This window comes from Parus major, chromosome 4A (genome assembly GCF_001522545.3).
Source record: "Parus major isolate Abel chromosome 4A, Parus_major1.1, whole genome shotgun sequence".
Taxonomy (NCBI): domain Eukaryota; kingdom Metazoa; phylum Chordata; class Aves; order Passeriformes; family Paridae; genus Parus; species Parus major.
In genome coordinates this window covers 5,341,339-5,360,464 of record NC_031772.1, presented here as the reverse complement: position 1 = coordinate 5,360,464, position 19,126 = coordinate 5,341,339, and the positions used below count along the sequence as shown (strand labels likewise).

Sequence of the window (19,126 nt, the reverse complement as noted above, 5' to 3'; positions counted from 1 at the left end):
TTCACAGTGACTTCAAAGATGACCTATCACATCCATGTTAAAAAGTGAAGGTCAGAGGAATAACTGTGCCCTCACTCGCCTACACTCTGCTGTAACTTCAATAGATAACCCTGCAAAATGCCTTTCCAGCTGAGCCAAGGTGGGAATGCTCAGTTCAGGGATGGAAGAGCTGCAGTGCAGGAGTGATGACAACAAAAAAAGCCTTTTTCACACCCAGACAAAGCCCCTCAGAGCAAGTTTGTGTCTCTGTCCCTGCAAAGACTGGCTGAGGGTCAGCTGTAGGACTCAATCCTACCCATCAGTAGGGTAGGATTGCAGCAGTTGCCAGGGCAGTGCCAGCTCACCTTTGAGAGGAGCAGGTGGAGACTTGGTGGTGGTGAAAGCACAGACCTCCGAGAAGGCTCCTTCCCCAGCATCGTTGTACGCCTGGATGCGGAAATGGTACGTGGTGGACTCGCTGAGCCTCTGCACCTTGTAGGTGTGACAGGGACCATTGTAGACTGTCACAAACCTGGGGGACACAGAACACACATAGGGTTACCCAGCAATCACCAACGTGTAGGGCAGTGTCAGACCTGAAACACTCGGATTTGAGTTAAGGACAAAGAAGTGATGCTGCATTCCGGGTGTCCCAGGCCTCTTCCCACTGAGGCTGCAGGGCCCAACTCTGACTCAAGAGAACAACTCTTGAATATCCAAAATAAATTGAAATTTCCATCTAAAGAACAGCTGGCCAACTCCTGTTTCTTATATGCAGACCAGACTTTGTTTTGAATGTCCAGAAATAACCCTGCCAGCACAGGACAGTGCTAAGGTATTTATTCTTTAAATTGTATTTACTGTTTACAAGCAGCACAAGTCCAAGTCTTTGACAGCATTTCTGATTGAAAGATGAGATGCAAAACTTCCAAAGGACAAACTCTGGGATGCCCAAATGACTCAGTGATGCAAACAGAACAGAGAATAACATAAAACACCTTAAAAAACTTGACATGTAAAACCACAAGATCCTTAATGGTCTCACCTGCCAAACCTGTCCTCCATCTGCAGGTTGAACTGAGTAGGGTTGGGAATTAAAGCTCTGCTGGGCCCTTCTCCCCATTTCAGTTTAAGGCTCTGGTAGCTGAAGACCACACATTCCAGGTGGGGAGGGTCAGGAGGTAGTGGTTTGGTTTTGGCTTTCATGGAATGACTGAAAGGACCGACTCCAAAGCTGTTGATGGCCTGTATCCTGATCCTGGGAATGGGAGAGAACAGCCACATGGTCAGCAATGTGCTGGGTAACAAAGCAAGAGTTAAAAGGGGTACAGAGTATAACTCCAAACGGTAAAGCAATTAAGATACAGTTAGAAATGAAACCTGAACTTCAGCTTTCCAAGCTTAACCAAGACTGAGGTAAGAGGAACCCCTGCTCTGCTCTTACCTGTCCATCCATCTTCTACTGGCCACACACCTGAGCAGCCCAGAGAAAAATTCTAAACCCAGGAACCTTAAAGTCTTGGCTTTGAGACAGAATATGAACCTTAACACCAACCACGACCTCACTCCTGCCAACATCATGCTTGGTCTGGATATGACAATTTTAGGAGTGTCTTTTTGTCTTTTTGGAGTTGCAGGGTGAATTAGCCAGTCTGTAAGCTGCATGAAAAATTGCTCTAAAAATTTAAAGCACTGCCCTCAAAGGACTTTCAAATCCTACAAATGTGATTTCAGAATAATTCTTACCTGTACAGGGTGTCAGGCAGCAGATTCTCAAGGACATGGGTCGTGTTTCTCCCCACAGTGACCAGCTGCTTCTCCCCATACTCGATGTTGTACCCTGTGATCTCTGCCCCGTGGCAGCAGGGCTCTTCCCACTGGATTGCAAGGCACGTGGAGAAAGGAGGGGAAATTTCCATCTGATCCTCTTCAAGTAAGTGGAGCACGGCCACGGCTGCGGGCACTGATGGAGGCGTGGTCACCATGCCCGTGTCCCCAAACAGCCCCGCCCCAGCCACGTTCAGGGCCTGAAAGACACCACACAGGAGTTACCAACTCTGTTCACGGCTCTCACAGCCTCCTGTGTGTTCTTAAAAGCAACATGGGAGAGAGTGGAAAATCACCTGAATAATTTGTCAACAGGGCACAGCATCTGGTATTTCACAGCACACTGCATTTAAACTTTTCCAGATTCAGGGAATGAGGAGGGACTGGGGGACAAGGGAAGTGTTTTTCCCAATTACCTTCTCTATTGCATGAGCAGGTGACAGCACATGACTTTATTCCTCTCTAGCTGGAGTTTCTCCCCAAACTGCAAGTGCTCAGTGGCACCAAAAGGCTTTTCCTACCTGGACTCTGCAGTAATAGGTGGTTGCAGGTGTGAGCCCCTTGACCTCATAGCTCTGGCAGGGGCCAGTGTAGATGATGTGCATGGACCCCTCCACCTGGCCCCAGTCCAGCCTGTACTCGGTGATTTCTGCTCCGTTGCACGCGGGGCTCTGTGAGGTGAGGGAGAAATTCTGCTCAGCTCTTGCACTTACACACCCCCAGCACCCAGGGTTACACTGAGACACTGGGTGAGAGTCACAGAAAACGCTGGAAAACACCTCCAAGATCATCAAATCCAACCTTTGGAAGCACTGGGGTTGAAACCTTAGGTCTCTTCCAAGGGATTTTAATTAAAAAGGTGGCTGTAACACTACCACAGTTCACACCAGAATTCTGACTGACCCACAATCTCTTACCACTCAATTCACTATATATTAATTACCACACCATGAGGAGGATTAAATGCCACCCAATTTGTCCAGTTAAAACTGTAATTAATAACTCCCAAAGTTTACAAATCCAACACAGATATGTATAAAGAAATGGGCATAAAATATTAAAATATTCCACCTCTACACATCCTATTTCTCCACTTTCTCCATATCATAAATGTGTCACAACAATTTTAAAAGCCAAACACTAATTTGGGTGGTACTGGAAGCCATCAACACCTACCTCCCAGGAAACCACAGCACAAGTTGCACTTTTGCAGGTTATCAGGGGTTTGCAGCACTGCTCAGGGGGTCCTGGAGCAGTGCAGAGCTCTGCCTTTTCAGAGTGGGGGCCAAACTGCAGGAAAACAACGCAGTATGAACACAGCAACAGCACCAGGGCAAGAACTGATGTGCAAGTGAAGCAAACGAACAGTTTTTAACTTGACAGGGAAGTAAACAGCAGAGTTCAGGCCTCAGTTTCAGATTCCTTGCAGGTACTTGGCCCCTGTTCCCACACCTCAGCTCCTCCCAGGGTTTTGTAACTCCTCCCTCCCCCAGGCAGGCTCTGCCTTCCAGCAGCAGCTGGGGACTGTTTCACAAAGACTTTTATGCCACCAACGCTTATCCCACACTTTTCCCAAGCTGGCACAGCTGGCACACACCCCTTCCACAAAACATCTGTAGAGCCTGAGCTCGGGGTAACCCACCCAACATCTCCAAAGGCACAAACAACAGGTTCACACCACACAGGCTACAAAATCCCCTCAGCACCATCTCTGCTGTCCCTTGTGTGAATCAGTGGGATGTGGTGAGTGCAGTGGTTACCCCGACTTTGTTCCCTGCCCGGAGCCAGAAGCTGTAGGTTCTCCCTGGGAGCAGGTTGGTCACTCCAAACTCAGCTGCTGGGCCTTGATAAACCACCCTGCGCTCCTCCTGCTCCGAGCTGCCCATCTCCAGGAGATACTCAGTGATCTCAGAGCCTCCATCCACAGCTGGGGGGCCTGGCAAACAAAAAGAGATTGGATTTTCCTATTAATTTCTAAATTCCCTAAGTTAGGGCAGGCTCTTGTCATGTATATAAGCAGAAACACTTCATGAAGCTTGCTTTTTCCCCCCAGGTACTGATAATTAGTTTAAGATGGCCTTCATCAGGGTTTTTTCATGGATTTTTTCTGTTTTCTTCACAAAACAGTGTTATCTTCATTAATTTTTGCTTATCTCCTTTGCTGATAACAGCAATAAAACAAGAGTTGATTTTTAAATTGCCAAGCAGGTGTCAGTCATGAGCAGACAGGAAGTTTTCTTACTGGAAAATATTTATGTCTGCTTAAATCTCGCTGTACCACCCTACCAGAGGTGGGCAGAAGCTTTGGTCTTCTTAAAAAAACTCCCACAAAACAAACCAAAAACCCCACCCCAAGTTTAGGGTTTTAAGAAAAACCCTGAGGTCACGGGCAGCATCTCTGTATTTTTATTTTTACTTTTTTTTTCCACCTGAAGAGTTCTCTAGATTTTTGATTTGGATGATTGACATCAGAGCAGTGTTTTAATGCAACTCTGGAGCTTACCCCACTGCAAAGTGATTTCCTTGGGCTTGGCTTTGCCCACCAGGGCCGGGGCAGGACAGGGCCCAGGGGGAACGGCTGCTGTCGTGACAGTCGTGACATCAGAGGCCTGCCAGGGACACAGATCATTGCAGAGCACAGACACAAAGCATTTTGCTAAAACATGAAGAGAAATGGTTTCCAGAAGCACCTTTCCCCTCCTGCTGCTCACCTGGCTGTCCCCACCTTTACTGGCACAGGACACCCGCAGTCTGTAGGAGGTGCCAGGCCTGAGGTGGTCACAGACGTGTTCCCGCTGGGCTCCGCTGTAAATGGGCTCCCACCTCGCTCCTGACGAAAGGAAAAGCACTTTACCCTTTCAAAAATCTCACCTGAAAATTCTCTCACACAATTATTAAGGCAGTCAAACCAGAGAATTAATTTGAAATGATTAATTATACAGAGAACATGTACAACACAACACACACGTGTGAAATCAGAAGTGACTGCTGGAGTAAAGCATTATTTAAGTTGGAAAACATCCCCAAAATCCAAGTCTAAACCATGTCCCACATCTAAATGTGAATTAAATACCTCCAGGGATGGAGACTGAGTACTGTACTGGTACACAAAGGTGATTCCTTACCAACTGATGCCTCAGAGATTTCCAAAATGTATTTATAAATGTCTGATCCTCCATTATCCTTGGGGGGTTCTGAAAGAAATCAACACCTTAAGTTACAGAAGGTTTATTATCAAGGCATTATTTTGTTAGCAGCTTTTCCAGTGAACATATTCATATTCTTTCAAACAAAAAAGTCAACTAGCAAGAGAAACCAGTGTACTTAATTATTCATAATATGTTTTTCAGAGCAATTTTCCTCCTATTATTAATCATGATTGTGTCAGGAAGAGTAACTGGGAAAACACTCCCAATTTCAGGTATCAGCTCTTATTTTTTAAGTGAACAGAAGAATTATTTAAACATCAGAGAAAACCCAGAGGGTATTATCACAGCAGTCACTGCTTCTGAAAAATGAATGAACACCATGGTATGGGAATGTGGTACCACAGCCCCAGAATAAACCATTTTTGGGTAATGTTGAGTGTTTGTCCTGCAACAACAATACCTGCAGATAAATAATCAGCCTGAGTTCCCCCTCATTTAATCAGAGAGAGGCTGTCCACACCCCAGCAGCACTGGAACACCCCAAGGCACCTACCCCACGTGACTCTCACACTGTGGGGATGGATCTTGCCCTTTACAACAGGTTTACTCGGAGCTCCAGGTCTGTCAGGTTTGGTGCTGTGCTCCACCACCTCACTGGGACTGCTTTTTCCTTCACTGTTGTAGGCAAAGAGCTGTTGGAGGAGGGAACAGAATAGAAGATACATGGTTTATTTAATGACAGTAATATATGTTGATAATACATGAGAATTAAACATGCTGATGATTAAAAAAAAATCTTCTATTAAAAACCCAACCAAAATAAAGACAACCACACCAAAATTAGCTGGTGCAAAAAACCTGATTTGTATTATTACTTCACCAAACCTGCTCTAACAACAGATAACTGCTGGGACAACAGGTGAATTCCTGCTGTCTCCATACAAAGCTGAAAAATTTGCTGGAAAATGCCAAAGCCAGGAAAGCACATGAAATTAGGAACAAACTATGGTACAAACCCTGAACTTATAGGATGTACTCCTCCTCAGGTTTCTTAAAGTGCATGAGAGCTCATCTCCATTGTACTGGGGCTGGAATCCATAGCCCTGGCAAGGAGGGGAAAAAAGGATGAGCAGAGTCACTGATTTTTAAGGTGGGTAAATCACATTTTTTTAATCTCAAACTTCACTGCTGTGCCATGAATTACACACAGCACTTTATGCCATGAACTGCACACAATACTTTATCTCTGCCATGAATTCCATACAATATTTTATCTCTATCATGAATTCCATGCAGTATTTGATCCCTGTGCTATGATTTCCATGCAATACCTTGTGGCATGAATTCCACACCAAGTTTTCTCTCTCTGCCATGAATTCCATGCAATACTCTCTGCCATGAATTCCATGCAATGCTGTCTCTCTCTGCCATGAATTCCATGCAATGCTGTCTCTCTCTGCCATGAATTCCATGCAATACTCTGTGGCATGAATTCCATGCAATGTTTTCTCTCTCTGCCATGAATTCCATGCAATACTCTCTGCCATGAATTCCATGCAATGCTGTCTCTCTCTGCCATGAATTCCATGCAATACTCTCTGCCATGAATTCCATGCAATGCTGTCTCTCTCTGCCATGAGCTCCATGCAATACTTGCCAACCATTTATCGGAAGGTAAAAAAACAGTTCATTTTTATTTCAGCACTATGAAGGAAGTTGCCACACAAAGCCCAACACTTACAGAACCTTCTTCTTCCATGTCCAGGCTGTAGGTGAGGGAGTCATCCAAGGCCCCTCCTGCAGGAGGGCTCCATCCCAGGGCCATCCAGGTCACTCCTGCTTCCAGCAGCGTGGGCGGCGCCGGGGCTGGCGGGACAACCCCGGCTGTGCCGAACGTCACCGTCTCACTGAACCCACTGGGGAGGAGATTTTGAAGAAGGGTGAGCAGCAGCTGATGGAATCCAGGGGGAAATCCATCATTTGGTGTCCCTGGGCTCCTGGTTACCTCATTCCAATGTCGTTTTTAGCAGCCAGTCTGAGGGAGTATCTTGTGGAGGGAGCGAGTTTGGTGAGCTTGTACTGCTTCAGGTGCCCGTAGTAACATTCCTTGAAGGGGCCATTCTTCCCCTGGAACGCAGGGAGATCCAGAGTCACACCCTGATTCCTGCCAAGGTCACCCTCCTCACTCCACATCTTCCTAAATCCCAGAATCTCAAACTGGTTTGGGTTGGGAGAGACATTAAAGCACATCTTGTTCCATTGGCAGGAACATCTTCCATGAGAAATGTCATTTCACTCATTTAACAGTAATTAAAAAAGAAATTACTGAGCCTCAAGAATGCAGAATTTAATGCATCATGGTCATCCTGAGTCTGCTGATGGTCACTCTGGGAAGTCTTGGTGATTAATCACATTAAGATTGAGATATCTGATTACTTTTGGTACTGTGGATTAGACAAAATGATGATAAACCATTGAGCTGAAAACAAAACACATTCTGGAAGTCTTTTATCCCTTTGCATTACATCTCAGCAAGATGAGCTCAAGAGCTGAGGGAAATTTGTGACATGACCCAAAGATGCCAAATGCTCATGCATTTCATGAGAACACAGGAATTACTGATGCTCTGGATGACAAATGAGGCAGTTTTACACTGTCCCTTCCCACTGATCATTTGTTCCTTTAAAATTGTCAGGACAGTTGTACCAAAATAGCTGCTGTACCTAAGCAAAGGGTATTTTTAAGTGTAATTGCTCTACAGATGTCATTATGATTTTTTTTTGGTACTAGAAAAGCTCTTACCTCATCCCATTCTAAAAGAAAATTAGTTATTTTGGAACCATTGTCATTTGAGGACTGAAAATAAAGAAACAACGAAAAAAAGAGTTAAAATCAAGTGGTTGTAAATGTGTTTTATAAATATTACACATTGAATATTAAACTCCAACTGCCTTTTAATACAAGGCATATGCATTAATGCTTCTTCTTTTAGGTGTGATAGTTTAGAATATGAACTTATAAATCATTTTATTTTATAAATGAAGCAAATTATATTCCTAGAGCTCTTTTCCTTGTGCCTTATACTGTGTGCTCACCACCTGCCTGTGCAATCAAAAGGTTCACACAAGCAACATCTCACACATGAAATGGGAACTTCTTCATCTTATAAGCACAGATTCTACAAAAAATTTCACTGAAGTCATTTAGCTGGAACCATTTTTCAACATGGTCCTAAGAAAAACATCAAAAACCAAGCAAACACAGCTGCCAATAAACCTTCACAGATACTGGTTATATTCACAAATCAGATTAAAAATGAGAATCTCTAAAACCATCCAAAGAAATTTAGTCTGAATGGGTCAGAATAAAACATTAAGTCTTATCTATCATCCAGAACTCAAGCAAAGATTATATAAATAAAAATTCATTTTTTCCTCTCTGCCAGTTCAGAAGAGAAGAGCCCTGCCACCAACTCTGTCACACCAAAGCTGCAGGCAAGAAACTCAGGAAATATTGAAAAAAAAGAGAAAGGAAATTATTATTTCATTATCAATCTTCACTGAGCAACTTAAAAGGCAACACTTAGAGCACATGTTGAATTCTTGAAAAAGCTAATTTAAATACACTGCACAGGAATCCAGCAGAGTGCTCTGCTCCCCTTCACTCAGCCCCAGGTTTGGTTCTTACCTTCCACTGCAAGCTCAGGCTGTTTTTGGTTCTGTTAATCAGTTTTGGGGCAGCTGGACAGTCTGGCTCACAACTCTCTGTAGTGAAGCTCACCAGTTCTGAAATGGTTTCTTTGATGGAACTGCTGGTAGCTGAAACTCTAAACAAAAGGTAATTAATGATGTGGCTGTTGCTCTGGCACCTGCAAATTGAAGGGAAGAGCTGGCAGCTTCAGGGATTTCATCCCAAGCAGTGGCTGCAGGGTGGGGGTCAGAGAGGTTGACCTGCTGACCCCACACCCCCATTTCTCACCCTTCATTTACTCTGCCATTACTCTCTGTCACAGTGGAGATATTTAGTGCTGAAATACCTGTGGGATAGGGGATGAAAACTATGGCAGGTGTTCTCAGATGAACAGGATACCTGACTGGAAATGAGCCTTTTGCTAGAGACACCTTAAAATTCAAACACAGCCAACACTTGTGCAGGGGGGTGGGCACTAAACAGGCTAAATCATAAAAATCACAATTTTCATAGGAATTGTTTCATGTTTTCAGCAGCCCTGACCCTTTCTGTGGAAAACATAACCCACTGTGCAGGTGGAGCTGAGCCCAGCATTTCCCACACTCAGAACTCCTCCACAGCTTCAAAGCAGGACTTTGCTCCAGGGAAATCCTTGGTCTCATCTGCTCCAGTGCCCCAGCACTGAGTATGGCTCTTCCCAGTGCTTCCCTGGATTGCTTCACCAGCTGCTCTCTCCCTGGCCAGCCCAACACCTCCAGTCAGGATCATTTACTCCTGATCATCCCACTGCCCATTCCAGCCCATTCCCACATCCCTGTTTGCACTGCTGCAGGTCAGACAAGCATCTCTGGAAATCAAGCTGACAACTCAGACTTTCAGATCCAATTCAAAAACTAAATTACCTCATTTACCACTGACTTCAGCCTACAACAATCTACAGAGTGTTGTTCTAAAAAAATACCAGCAGAGAATCATTTAAAGTTTGTAACTGAGAAATCTGAGACAGAGAAGGTGGTAGGGAAGAAAAGGAGGTGGTATTTTAATGAAATTAGAAGAGAAGTGGGAATTTAGATAGCAAACCCAATGTCCACAGCATGGTGTTTTTTCAGAGTAATTCCTTAATTGTTTGTATCACCCCTTTTCCATGAAGCCACAAGAATCCTGGAATTCCCACATCCCCCAAAGCATTATTTCCTTCCCAGAAGCATACCTGGCATGATAATCAGTGGCTGGTCTGAGATCAGGAAGTGTAATTGTTAATTCTTCCCCACTGTGAAAAGGCAAAAACAAACAGAAAGCAGAGTTACAGCTCTTCCTTAAACCTCAGGGCTCAAAGCTCATTGAAAAGCAAAACCATGTAGTGCACATTTAAGTTTCCCACTGTCCATGTATAACTCTTTAGTGACATTACTTAAAATTTATTTCATGTGAAGTAGGAAGGTCTGCAAGTCAACAAACAGCTCCTGATAGAGAGATTGCTGATTGGTTAATGGTTTAAACATTGTGCTTAAAGGAAGAAACTAAACTTACACATAGACAGATTTAAATTTTCCATTTTTACCACTGTTGGATATTGCTACTTCAAATGTAAATGCTGCTGGACTATGACTATGGCTCTCTCCATTCTGTGAACTAACTGGGAGATTCCAGGACAGAACGGCTGATCTTGCTTGTATATCAGAAACCTATTAAAAGCATAAATAATGCAAGTAAGTTTGCTTTCTGCAAGAAAAGGTTAATTAGTCAATAACATGGCGTCGCTAATTGGCCTAGGAAGCTCCTCACTGGAGGAATTGTTTCCCTTTGGAGTGGGAATACAGAGGCATTCTTTGGATTGCAATGATTTCCTCTTTTCATTTCTAAAGTCTTTCCATTCCAACACCAAACCAACACCACAATGGGGCAGAAGAGAAAATTCCTGCATCAATGTTTCCATCGCTCATTTGGAGCAAATGTTTAACTGGGGAGTCTTGGGCAGGACCCCGGATCAGATTAGGCACAGACATCTGATTTTCTGACAGCTCCCTCACACAATATTCAACCACTGATCCTAAGGACAGCACAGGCTTCGTTTGTAAAACTCAGAATTTCTTGTCTGATTTTTTTTTTTTTTGCTGCTTAATTCCCACACTCCAAATTCTCTCTGCCCAAGGCAACACAGCCCTGTGGCAGCTCAAAGCACAGATGTCAGAAGCAGCAGGGAAAAAGTACTAAAGGACCAAAAAACCCCTCAAAAGCTGGTGCAAAGGAACACAACCCCTGTTTGCTGTGTGGATAATGCAGAGAAGAGCTCATTAAACTTGCTCAAGATCAAACACAGACATTTTAATTACCCTCACCAGACTCCACCTTCCTAAGCAAGTCTCTAAATACTCAAATATTTGCTCCAGTTTCTCAATAGAACATCAGAAGAGGATCTGTTGGTGTCAATTTTATCCTCAACACTCCTAAATCCTCTCTGCTGAGTAAAGAATGGTTCCAAGAGTAGACAAACTTCCAAGAGTTTAGCAGGCCCCTGGTTTGCAAGGCAAAACCCTCACATACCCTGGAAAACTGCAACAGTGGAATATTCTGGGATTACAGGCTGGCACACTGAGAAATAGTGAATTTCCAGCATGGTTACCCTTTCCCAGCTATAAACTCTGACAACTAAACTGTATTTACCTTCTCTATTAAAAAAATCAAACCATTAAGAATGAAGAAAAAGGGATTGATAAAACACACGTTATTTTATAGGAAGCACAGGCCCAGAAAATAATGGGATTTTAAGGCTAATACTTACGACTGGCTTGCCAATGCTCAAGTGAGTATCACATTTCCTGGATTCTGTGTCAGATTCTGCAATTTAAACACAAACCAGATTATCCCAAAGCCTGGGAGCAAACCCAGGCTGTTACCAAAAGGCCACCACGAGATGGAGTTGGCCTCAACAGGACTTGAACAATGGTTCTTATTGTGCAAAGTTCATTTCCCCTGTTTGTTTTGGCTGCGTGAGGGGCAGAAACACCAACTATCCAAAACCAACAGTGGTACAAAAACCCTTTTAGTACATCCTGCACAAAGGGGATCTTTTCCTAATGGAGCAGAAATAGGTTTTCTTTGACAACACAAAAACACTCCTCCAAAAATGAGAGGTGTTAAAAAAAATGACAATAAGATCTTATCTTATCTGCCTTATGTGTTTTCCAGGAATTTCTATGGCAAAACATTCCCAAGTTTGGAAGAAGCCTGACACTGTCTCAAAGCAATGCAATGACAATGACACTGCACAAGGTTTTTAGTAATCATGAGGTATTAAAAAGCTGAAATTACAACTAATTAAACAACAGCTTCTACAACTGCTCAAGTTTTCATATTTCTTGAAGGTTTAAGTGACTCCTGGCTAACCAAAAAGTACCACAAACACTCACACCAGAAGTTCTAGAAGTAACTATGGGTCACCCTCAGATATTCAAGATCAGAGTATTGATCTTTCCTGGGTTAGAAATGACAGGGAAGTAAAAAGGTTTAAGATTAAATCTTCCTGAAGACCTTCTTTGATAAATACCAAATGAAAAAAACTTGATATTCCAGTGATTCCTAGAGGAAAAAAAAACTAACCATAATGGATTTTAGGCTTCCTCTAATCCTGAGCAGCCAAACAAATTTATAAATTCAGCTTTTTCAGAACCTGTTTTGCAATGAATTTATAGAAAATAAGAAAATAATTGAGATTTCCCCTGTCCATGCCACCTACCTCCCATCTCAGCCTCTGGAGTGCCCTTTGTTTTTCCTATCTGCTTCTGCTTTAGTGCTCCAACTGCCCCTTGCTGGCCCTTGCCATTCCCATTGGGAATTGTGGCATTGGAAGAATTAAGGACTTTATGTGGTGATGAGGGAGGGCTGTTCAGTTTATTGTTGGTGTGACCACTGGCTTGTCTGTCCTTTAGCCTCTTCTTGAGGTGTTCCTGCATTTTGAGACTCCTCTCGTCCCTCTGGATGAAGTTTGTCCTTCCATGGGAACGAGGTTCTGCAAAGAAGGGAGAAGTGATTTCATTATTCTGAATAATTCATTTGACACCTGAATCTACAAGCTGGAAAAATCACTAAAACCAAGCTAAAACCTGAAACTTCCATGTGCTCTGTCAGTCTGGGAGTGCAGGGATTTTGGAGTTTTGGGGTATTTTTAAACTGAATTTCTTGGGCCTTTCTCCTCTCAGCTGCCCCAGATCCTGCTTTACAGCTGCCTTTCTTCCCTGCTATAGGCATATTTTAAAAAAAGTAAGCAAATTTAGGACCCAAACTGAATTTTTCCAACACAGCCTGAATGCTGTTTTACCCTAGAATGAGCCAAAATATGTAATTACCAATTTATTCTTGAGAGACAATGAATGATTTTATTAAGTGTAACTTCTGTTTTAAGTCTTGATTATAAAATAAGTATTAGAGCTTAGTTTAATTCAACATAACCCTAGTCCTTCACTGATTTATTGCTCCACTGAGTTTTTAGAGTGGGTCTGCAGGTGTCATTATCCACTATAGATAATGACATTTTTTAGGGTTTTTTTTTCACTTTTTAGTCATATTTGGACTAAAAAAAAAATTTTAAAAAAATTGATGTATCAAATTAAGTTCATTTTCAATAATCTTCATGTCAAGGCTGTGACAAAACTCAGTGGGCAGTTTTAGGGAAAGGAGTTAAAAAAAAAAAAAACCAAACAGGGATGCAAGGAAAATACAACATTTCTTAGGTAAAAATTTGCATAATTCCTTGAGAACAGAGAATTCCAACAAAAAATTCAGAGGACACACAATCAAACTTTGCAGATGGTGAGTACCTGACCCACAGGGATGCTCTAAGTTAGCAGCAGAACCCCTGGGAAGGAGTGGGGAGGCAGGGCCAGCTGTCCCTGCTGGCTTTGGGGCATTCCCAGGCTCTCACCTTGCTCCTGGAACACGTGTGGTGGTGGGGGCTGGTGCATGAACTGAGCTGGGAGCTCTCCTGTGCCGGGCACGGCGGGGAACACGGGGTGAGGGGGGGGTGGCAGCAGGGCATGGGGGTGGTGCATGTAATGGGGTACGTGGGGAGGAGGGGGAGGAGGAGGGGGATGCATGGAAGGATGGAATTCCCCCGAGTGGGGCACCACCACCACTCGCCGAACGCCGTTTTCTTCCACCACCTGCCGGGAAATGGGAGAAATCAACCGTGAGTCCAGAGAAAATCCCATCAAATACTTTACATTTAACAAGGAATTTCCCTGCTCTGGGTCACACCCAGCATCTGACAGGCAGGGGTTTGTACACCAGGCTGGATTCCAAGGAAACCAGGAAGGTACTGCTGGGATAAAGTGGAGTTTGAGGCAGTCAGTCACACCAAAGTGCTGAACAATCACAAAATCCCAGGATGATTTAGGTAGGAAAAGATCTTAAACTTCATCTCATCCCAGCCCTGCCATAGGCAGGAACACCCTCCACAGAACAGGCTGCTCCAAGCCCCATCCAAGCCTGTCCTGGAACACTTCCAGGGACGGGAGTCCACAACCTATTCACTCCTGAATTATTTCACTCCACTTTGGCAGAATCCAAGAGAACCAGCCCTGGGCTGCTCCAGACACTGGGAACACAAAGTTATCACCTCATCTAACAAGAACAGTCCAGGTAACTCAAGCTCTGATTTAGAGCTGCTTTCCAACTTGTCAATCCCTGTCACAACAACCAAGGGAAAACAACCCAACCCTGCTGGTTTCAGGTGACAGCAAACACAGAACAAATAAATGTGGTTTTCAGGCTGAGCAGCTCAGCGCTGCCAGGGCTTTGCCCACTGTTTGCACTGAGGGATCCATTTCACAGAGATCAGAAATTATCTGGGGGAATCTTTCCTCAAGGTCTGCAGGGCTGAAGAGCAGAAGAAGCCCAAAATGCAGCTGTGTGCAAAAAGAAACTGCCTGGAGAACCCAAGAACTCACAGGTTTCAAACCTACTCACATCACTCCTGATTTTCAACATTACTACAACACGAGTTCCATTCCCACATTTGGTTTTAATGATTTCATTTTAAAATGCATTAATTTAGAAATAAATCAGACAGGGAACTGGGAGTATCTCTGGTAACAACATGCAGGTCTGAGCTGAACAAGACCCAGGAGAGGAAAATACATGGGAGTTGGGAAGCAAAGCTGGGAAAGCCCAGAGCCCTGCTCACTTCCCAAACAATCACTGGAATTGGTGTTTGCATCACCACCACACTCTGCACACTCTGCTCCAGCAGTGCTGGAATTTCAGGAGATCAGGGCTGGTAAAGACAGGGGCACTGAAAACTCAGATGATTTTTTGTATTAAAATAGAAAACCTGCAGCCAGTTGGGACTGTTCACATGACCCAGCTTCACCCTGCAAACAGCACTGATGAAAAATAAACATGTGGATCCTGTTCATGGAGCTCAGACAGTCAATTCAGAGCTGCCCTTGTTATTAAAAGTATCTTTAACTGCTGGGAGTAGGATTAAAAAACTCCTGGAAACAGGATCAGACATTACTCAGAGAGGACAGAGCCCACAATAAAGTGAAACAGTTGGTAAGTTCAATGGAAAAATTAGTTTTTTTCACAGCTAAAATCACCAATAAATAATAAAAATATTATTAAAAATTTCCCCAAAAAACCACACTGCAAGAGAAGGAGAAATAAATGTACCTGAGATACGTAACCGGGAGGCACAAAAATCGGCGGCATGGAACCGTTTGGTGACATCATAGGGACATGTGCTGGACCTGGCGAGGACAAGGGACCACTTTTTAACAACCAAGGCTTTTCCCATCTGGAGACACCTTTTTCCAAAGGTGGGAACTCAACCTGGAGCCTGAAACATCAGGAATTGCATCCCATTCTCTGTTCGATTATTGGCTTTATCCCAAACACCACGCTTGGGCCAACTCTGTCTTTTCAATTGCACAAAAATATGTATAAATAATTTTAGATCTTAATTTGTGACAGCTAAAAGTCTGTATTCATGATGGCAAACGCAGGTGTTGGGATAAAGCTGATGTAGGAATTTAAAAAAAAAATTAAATACATTATATTTTTATGTTAAGCTCAAAGGAATTATTCCTGTAGGGCATTTGATGAAATGGAATCAGAATGGACATATTTTATATAATTAACATGTAAAATGGTAACAAATACTCCAAAAATGGGAATACTGATAAATTCCACTTGACTTACAGGAGATATTTTGCCCTGACTTGGATTTTCTGTCGCTTACCCAGAAGGAAAAAAGGAATTTGCAGGCACAGAGTGGAGCAATGATTCCCCCACCTCACAGCACAGGGAGGTCCCAGTGCCTGTTAAAGTTCTTTAAATTATTGTGGATTAAATGCCATAGAAATGATGTGTAAAGATCCTGGGAAGGCACTTAGTCAAGGATCACTGCAAACACATCTTTTGGAAATTAAATTCTGCAGGATACAGGGAATCCTGGCAGCTTCCCAGTGCTGCCTCACTCGTGCTTGGATACAAACTGAAAAATCTGATTTATTCCAGTGCAGGAAATGCATCTGATATCCCAGAAAAAACCCAGTGGAATAACCCTAGAACAAAAATATTTGGATTCAGGATTTGAGCTTTCCTTTTACCTTGAATGCACTGAATGTGTCCATCTTCAGTTGTAATTGTGAATGTTTCACCTGGGTTTACCTGGACAAGAATCACCTGCAGGAAACAGAACACAAAAGAGAGGGGTTGGGGGCTTTTTAAATTTTAGAAATTCTCTGGGGGAAAACCCCTTTTCTTTAGAGACAAACAACAAGAGAGCTTTGGCAACCTTGGAGTCATAAAGGAAAATGGTTAGAATGATGGGTAAAATGAAAATATTTCTTCCTACTATGACATAAAATCCTTGTATTTTTAATATGGTTACTCCCAAAAGTGCATCACCTGATACACAGGAAATAAGCTTTTAATTTCAAATTTCACACTGCTTCTTCTGCTTTTACTGAGGCAATAATGACCTGAGATCCACATTGCATTCCAGGCTTTTCCCTGCAGCTCCTGTGAGCCCAGGTGTGTTTTCCCTGTGGAAGGGATCCAAGCCCCAGTGACAAGTGACACCCTGCAGGTCCCTTAGGACGTGGCCATGTCCTCCTGCACACAAATCCAAGTGGAGCTGGGCCAGGATCACTCCTCAGGCACTGCTGGGATCCCAAAACATCCCCTCATCCTGCCCCAGCCTCAGGGGAATTTTGGCAGCTTCACTTTACTGCAACATCTATGATATTCTACAGCTAATCCTTTAATAAAAGTGGGGTTTGGCCAGGTAAGAACTGCAGGTGCACAATTAAAATTCCACCCTGGTGACAGCTGGTGCTGAGGTAAAAATTGAAATAAAATGTATTTGTTAAAGCAGCTGTGAAAATCAGTATCATTATCTTCCATTCCATTTTTATAAAGTATTTTTGCACTGTTCATGGAGTGACATTTGTAGCAGGTAGATGGGACCAGAAGGAATCACCTGGTCATTTAATTCCTGGTAAAATGAGCTACACATGACATTAATGATTGAATTTTTCTGTGCTGTTACATTTTCAGTATTGGAGCTCCCTGAACACCCCAGGCAGGAGTTTCACTGCTCTCATCACTCCAGACTCCAAGGATAAATGATAAATGCTATTTTAACGCTGGTTTTGCAGCTTCTGCATATTGGTGTATTAATCTTTGATTTTGTTTTTCATAACCTCCCTTGTAGGGGAGAATTGATGCTCCTTGTACAGGAGAATATTACTTTGGGTGGATGGCTTGTTTCTGGATAAAAGTGAGGCACCAAAATCTCTGAAAAGGCCATTTAGGCACTCAGTAATATTTATTATGGTTCTAGGAGAGGGAGAGATGGCAGACAATGCCTTTAGAAGTGGCATAATTTGCATTAATAATGAAATTTATGCAGATTTGTCACTTCAGAATGCAAGTGAATGTATGACTTCAATGCTAATAAATTTCTTGGGGTAAAGGGAGAGAAGTGGTGTTAATTGTTTAACAAAAACTGACAATAATGGGCTGGGGGTTTACCAGAGCACAAGAAACAGGAAAAAGATTTGGTGTGGGTCCAGGATTCCAGAGGCAGGGATTGACCTCAGGAAAAGGCCCATCTTGGAGGGCAAAACTCAGAGGCAATAAAGGGGTGTTTGAGAGATTCAGAGCTTCTGAGGGTGGCACAACTTCAGAACAGGCTTCCATGAACTGCAGCTCTGGAAAACTGAGGGAAGGATCCGAGTGCTGCAATCACAGGGCTGCAGCAGCAGTTGGGAGCCTGGAATTCCAGGAATGCACAGGCCATGTCTTAGAGCAGTGACTCACTGGAATTAATGAAGCAAATGCAGTCCCAGCCACCTTCCAACAAGGAAAATTTCCAGGAAGCTGGAGCATTGTTGAGCCAAGTGAGACACGGGGAGTGCTGAGCCCAGGAGCTGCCAACGCCTCCAGGTGTCCTGAGCACCTCTCCAGGGCTGGTGGCACCAGCACAGCCAAAACTGCTCAGCCACAGCTCTGGTTTTATCCCTCTTTCACACACTTTTGGATCCAGAAAGCCTTTCAGAAAACTTCCAACGTTTGCTTTGAGTGAAATGGAATTAATGGATTAACTGGAATTGGCCAAACACACAGGTGTGATTGCTGGAAACAAACCACTCCACAATAATTAAGTATTAGCACTGTCCTCCACAGCACTGGCAGAGAAATAATTAAAATACCTCTGCATTAATAAAGATTTTAAGTTGAGCCTCTCTCTAAAATATTCTATTTTAACTTCAAATCTGCTCTTCAAATGCATCTCCACAATACAACTCTATTATTTTCCCTTTTTTCTTTAATCTGAGTCTCCTCTAGGTCTCAAAAATGTCAGTGACTGTCACCTCCACGTCCCACACACACAGCTCTGGGGAAAGGGGCCAATTAAATCTACTTGATCTCTTTTCCTCATGAAACCTGAACCACCTGAACCACCTCTCAGCTGGGCAGGGCTGAAATTTCACCTTCTACTGCCACAACTTCAAAAATATCTTGGAGACTTTGCTCATTTCCAGACACACTCATTATACTTCCACCTCCAGGGTCTGAGGCAGAAAGGGAAAGAGACTTTTTCTTTAATACAGCTCATTTTTCCAAGCAGACAACAGAAACAATACAGATTCTCCTTCTTATCTGCAACAATGACAAATTAAAGGTGATTTCATCTTAACTTTCAGCATTTATGACCCACCAGACCTCAAAGGATGGGAAGAGCTCCCAGTATTTGTAGTAAAACACACTCAGCTCTTTCTGCTGAACACTAAATTCCCATTTACTGACAATTTACACACACTTGGGCTTCAGAATTGTTCTGCTGTCACTTTTACCTGTATTTCTAATCCTACCAGGCACTTCTGAAAGGTTGTGTCCAATAAAGCTCTAAAGTTTCAACTAAATACACTCAGGTTTCACCACTGCACTGTAATTATTAATGAAGACACTTAAAA

General features: G+C 43.2%; 1 protein-coding gene across 2 annotated transcripts in view; it reads right to left on the bottom strand.

Annotated features, from left to right (window-relative positions):
* The window catches only part of LOC107203951 (fibronectin type-III domain-containing protein 3a-like), a 39,035-nt gene that overhangs the window by 3,576 nt on the left and 16,333 nt on the right, over positions 1-19,126 (bottom strand). For both annotated transcript variants that reach the window (XM_015626646.1, XM_015626647.1), the window contains exons 4-25: positions 16,253-16,328; positions 15,315-15,391; positions 13,567-13,804; positions 12,382-12,654; positions 11,428-11,483; positions 10,176-10,330; positions 9,856-9,915; positions 8,643-8,781; positions 7,758-7,811; positions 6,961-7,082; positions 6,697-6,871; positions 5,972-6,058; positions 5,509-5,647; positions 4,932-5,000; positions 4,518-4,636; positions 4,310-4,415; positions 3,567-3,742; positions 2,983-3,096; positions 2,328-2,477; positions 1,726-2,006; positions 1,025-1,237; positions 345-511 (exon numbers count right to left, since the gene is read on the bottom strand). In XM_015626646.1, the coding sequence (XP_015482132.1) occupies positions 345-511; positions 1,025-1,237; positions 1,726-2,006; positions 2,328-2,477; positions 2,983-3,096; positions 3,567-3,742; positions 4,310-4,415; positions 4,518-4,636; positions 4,932-5,000; positions 5,509-5,647; positions 5,972-6,058; positions 6,697-6,871; positions 6,961-7,082; positions 7,758-7,811; positions 8,643-8,781; positions 9,856-9,915; positions 10,176-10,330; positions 11,428-11,483; positions 12,382-12,654; positions 13,567-13,804; positions 15,315-15,391; positions 16,253-16,328 (3,046 nt within the window). The remainder of the gene's footprint in view (positions 1-344; positions 512-1,024; positions 1,238-1,725; positions 2,007-2,327; positions 2,478-2,982; positions 3,097-3,566; positions 3,743-4,309; positions 4,416-4,517; positions 4,637-4,931; positions 5,001-5,508; positions 5,648-5,971; positions 6,059-6,696; positions 6,872-6,960; positions 7,083-7,757; positions 7,812-8,642; positions 8,782-9,855; positions 9,916-10,175; positions 10,331-11,427; positions 11,484-12,381; positions 12,655-13,566; positions 13,805-15,314; positions 15,392-16,252; positions 16,329-19,126) is intronic.